At 34.7% G+C, this 4,766-nt stretch overlaps 1 protein-coding gene across 1 annotated transcript; it reads left to right on the top strand.

Moving 5' to 3' along the window:
- The first annotated feature begins 459 nt into the window (after positions 1 to 459).
- Positions 460 to 1,389, top strand: LOC123254402 (olfactory receptor 4P4-like). The gene has a single exon (XM_044683433.1). It carries the CDS (start codon positions 460 to 462, stop codon positions 1,387 to 1,389), a length of 930 nt encoding a protein of 309 aa, XP_044539368.1.
- Positions 1,390 to 4,766: the final 3,377 nt, after the last annotated feature.

The raw sequence follows: 4,766 nt of genomic DNA, 5'->3' as shown, positions 1-4,766 counted from the left end.
TCTCTCTCTCTCTCTCTCTCTCTCTCTCTCTCTCTCTCTCTCTCTCTTTCTCTCTCTCTTTCTCTCTCTCTCTGACTATTTGAGGAGGAAGAGCTGACCTGTTGACATGCTGAGACCGTGCTTAAGTTTTGTCCCTGTGTTCCTTTTCTCTCTCTCTCTCTCTGCTCCTTCTATGGCTCACTCTTTCTAGCCTGTAAGCTTAACCCACTCCTTTCCAGCCTTAAGCTTCCTTCTGTAGGTGACTCAAACCCACACAAGAATTTTATGTAGAGCAGGTCTCAACAAAATATTTTAAAAAGAGATAAATTTTAAGAACATAGTGTGAAATGTAGTTAATGATGTTGCATTTGACTTTACCTTCATGAAGAATTATTTATTTAGTTCAAGCTAGGCTTGATCATGCCCTCTATCTTTTCAGGTTAATTAAACTTCAGGATAATCACTTTTTACTCTCAATAAATGGAAAATCATAACAATGTGACTGAATTTATACTCTTGGGACTTCTGATGGAGAAAGAGATGAAGACAATATGTTTTGTCATTTTCATGGCCTGTTATTTAGCAATCTTCCTGGGGAACTTCATTATCTTCATCACCATCACCTGCAGCCATCTGATGCAGCAACCCATGTACTATTTTCTTTGGCACTTGTCTTTCATGGATCCATGTTTCACTTCCACCATAGTTCCCAGGCTTATCAGTGACTTAGTTGCCACAAGGAATACCATTTCCTACAACTCTTGCATGACTCAGCTCTTTACTTCTCACTTACTTGGAGGTGTTGAGATGTTCATCTTGGTGTCCATGGCCTTTGATCGCTATGTTGCCATCTGTAAGCCTTTACACTACATGATAATTGTCAACAGGCAGAGATGTAATGTGCTGATCTTACTTGCCTGGGTGGTGGCATTTTGGCATTCGATTGCCCAGCTCTTTATGATCCTGAGGTTACCTTTCTGTGGCCCTAATCAAATAGATCACTACATGTGTGACTCAAAACCCCTCTTAAAGCTCGCCTGCACAGACACACATATTGCTAGCATTTTAGTCATTGCTAACACTGGAATGGTTGTTTTGGCAACGTTTCTGGTATTGGTTGCATCTTACATTATCATACTATATAACCTTAGGAAGCACTCATCAGAAGGTAGGCGTAAAGCCCTCTCCACCTGTGCTTCTCATGTCATGGTTGTTTTGCTATTTTTTGTACCATGTATCTCCACCTATATTCTACCCCCTTGGTCCCTAAGTAATGATAAGGAGTTCTCAGTGTTTTATACTGTGATTGCACCTTTGTTAAATCCTCTTATCTATACTCTAAGAAATGCAGAAATGAAAAATGCCATGTGGAAGGTATGGTCCAGAAAATTGGCTTGGTTATCCCAATAAAACAGACAAATTTGTGTTATTGTCCCTTCCTTTACATCTACCCAAGTAAGAGATAACTATGTGCATCATAAAATTTTCAGGAATAAGCAGTACCTTAGATTATACTGACTACCCTGGTCCCAGAATACCAGGCAATGTTTTATTTCAAGGCTCTACCAGGATATTCCTGAATCCTTAATGGGATTTTAGGCATCTAGTTTTTGTGCAGCCATTGGCTCTATCTTCCTTAGATTGTATTCTCTGAAGTATAGATCACCTGTACTCCAGTTCTACTTAAACATTAGAGTTAGATTGCTGTTACAAAGAGGTATAAATAGTGAATGTACAAACATATTAATTTACCCCTTCATTCTCCTTGGAGGGAAAGGTGGCTAGGCTCATAGTTTAGTTCAATTCTTCTATAGCACAGTCCTCATTTCAAGTCTAACATCCCTCTTGGCCTTGAATATAGGGGTCTCTTGGCTTCCTAGAATTTCCCTGCTAGGCTGACTCAAGACATCTTGCTTAAAATTCTGGTTTATATGTTATTATGTCTAAAATTCCCAGGAGCAGTGGGGATTTCTCACTGAATCTAGATGATAAGAAGTGAAAATAAAATTTAATAAGACAAATACCCTAAGCTCATTTCTCAGAGTGATGTGGTTAAAATTGAGATAAGGAGAAGGAAGACCCCTCACTCTTCAATCAATAGTTCATTCAGTTCATGGTGCTCAGGCTGTGGTTAACTTTTGATTTCTATAGAATGCTAAACAGGAAAACGTTCCCCAGTTTTAAAAATGCAGCTTGTTCTGGTTTTGTAGCAATGGAAGATATGGCCATTTGTGTGGAAGATGAATGGAGAGAAGCAAGGTTTTCCATGTTAGGCTATCTCAGAATGTTACAATCCTCCATTCTGTTTCAAAAGACCAACAATGAAAATCAAGACCCAACTGAAAAAAATAGATCTCTTCTTTTAATATCTCCTTTAATGCCTTACAAAGTGCTTGCATATAATACCCTTTATAAATACTCATTTAACAAAATTTTTGGGACTGAAAGAGATTGGCAATCTGTTTTCTTTGTTTTCTATTATACAACTCAGTCTGACGTATATAAGATGCTTTTCTTTGCATCAGTAATGTCTAAGGACAGAATCAGCCTAATTAAAATATATGAAATCATCAATTTCCCTTTGATCTTCTTTATCTTGTCCTATCTTAACATATCCTTGTCCTTTTAGCTCCTCTCCAACAACTGAGGTAGTCCAGCTGATGGTTTTGTCTTGTTCCTATTCCTTCTATGTAATGTCTGCCAGAAAATATCTTTAAAAACATACTCCTAAATGATAAAAACTCTTATTAGAAATCAATGTCTGCCAATATCTGATATAGATATGAATTAAGTAAAAATTAATAGCCTCAGGAGAATATATAGGCTATTCTGTAACAATAATGCTGTTAACTATGTCGGGTCAGTTGTTCTCTGTGTTATAATTTTTAAAAAATATATAAAAACATGTTTTTTCCAGAGTCAAGAGTATGAGAATAATATGTCAGTCATGAACTGCTTCTTATATTTCCCAGAGAAGAGTAAACTTAGGAGAGAATAGTCATTAAACTATTAAATAATTATTGTACACAGTCAATAAATGTTTATTAGTTCCTACTCTGTTAGAAGTATTCTGAAAAGCACTGAGCATACAAAAAGAGACAAAAGGAAGTCCCTAATCTCAAGGAGCTCATTGAAGGAGACAAGTAAATAAGTAAAAACAAGCATTATATAGGATAAATAGAAAATAATTAAGAGAAGAAGAATACTAATAATAAATAATTAAGAGAAGTTGGGAAAGACTTGATATAGGATGAGTGATTCTAGTTTATTTTTGAAGGAATTCAATGAAGCCAAGAGGAAAAAGATGAGGAGGGAAAACTTTTTTGGCATGGAAGAATTCCAGAGAAAATGATCACAGCTGAGAAATGGAGTGACTTATTCAAAGCACTGCAAAAAAGCCAGGGCCACTGGCTTAAAAAAGTGACTGAAAATAAAGTGTAAGATGACTAGAAAGATAGATGTGTGTCAGAAGTTATGAAGAAAGGAAGGAAAGAGTCCTTTACAATCAGGCATAGTTAAGCAAAGCAAAGCAAATTCACATTGACCATCTCTGAAAATATATGTCTTATTCTGAATCCTGAGTCTATCATCACTCAATTAACATGGATGCTTCCTGAAGTATACTGTCATCAATTCTATGGAAATGTGTTAGGTTATTTCATTGAATAGATTTCATGAGAAATAAAAATTATCTAATTTATCTTTCATTATTCTTCATCTACTTTAAATGGTCATAGTCTATCCCTCAATCCATTTTTGAAATTCATTGCCTCCTTATTTTGCAAATTTGTTTTTAGTTTCACTATATAGATATATGTATATTATATGGGAGATAGACAGTGAAGGTAGATACTATGTATTCATTTATATAATTATACACGAGTACATGATTATGTGTGTGTGTGTGTGATTTATCCATTCAAAATTATAGAGTAGAATACCAGGTTGGGGATCATGAAGGCCTGAAATCAAATCCAGCTGCAAATACTTTCTATAACTGGCTAAATCACTTATAAAAAAAGTGTTTGCCTCAGTTTCCTCAACTGTAAAATTAGGATAATAATTCCACATATCTGTCTGAATTGTTTTGAATATCAAATGAGATAGTACTTGTAAAGTGTTTATTACAATGGCTTTACATTGTAAGCACTACATAAAATGTTAGGTATTGATAACAGCTATTAAATCAGACTTCTACTAGAACTCTTTTTATTTTCCCAACAGATTTTGTTTAATAGTAAGCTTCTACCCTAGTAATTGAGGATTTTGGTTTTATCAAACACTGAATTTATATTTTTCTATATTTTTTTATTCTGAATTTGTTCATCTAATTAACTTTTCTAATATTTTACTCTACCAAATAGATTTGTTGATTATTTATTTGAAAAAGAATTTGAAACGTTTTTCTTAAAACCTTCCAGATTTAAGAAGAGGAACATGAGGAAAGGAAATTGAATTTTATATAAATATCTCCTGGACAATCTAAGCAGAGAACAGTTTGTCTAGGCTAGTAAGAATCCAAGTCTAATTGCAAGGAGTAAAAATATGATTCTTTCTAAACTACTTGATTGTGTCTCCTTAAAAGTCAAATGTATTGTTGAGATGGACTCAAATACTGGTGAACATAAGTTTTGTATATATTCTAAACTCCTTCTTCCCCTAATTGGACTCTACATTGGGATATCTGGAATTCCAATGAGCTTTTGGGAGTGAGGAGGGAAGGCGGAAGGATCCAAAGTGTATGTAAATGATAAAAAAAAAAGGAGTTTCCAACATATGTGATAATG

Source organism: Gracilinanus agilis, unplaced genomic scaffold (genome assembly GCF_016433145.1).
Source record: "Gracilinanus agilis isolate LMUSP501 unplaced genomic scaffold, AgileGrace unplaced_scaffold21310, whole genome shotgun sequence".
NCBI classification, from domain to species: Eukaryota; Metazoa; Chordata; class Mammalia; order Didelphimorphia; family Didelphidae; genus Gracilinanus; species Gracilinanus agilis.
Note: the sequence above shows the minus strand (reverse complement) of the source record. Positions and strands in the feature narration are given on the sequence as shown.

Coding starts and splice junctions, on each gene's coding strand:
- LOC123254402 (XM_044683433.1), top strand. CDS start 460: ATGGAAAATCATAACAATGTGACTGAATTTATACTCTTGGGACTTCTG.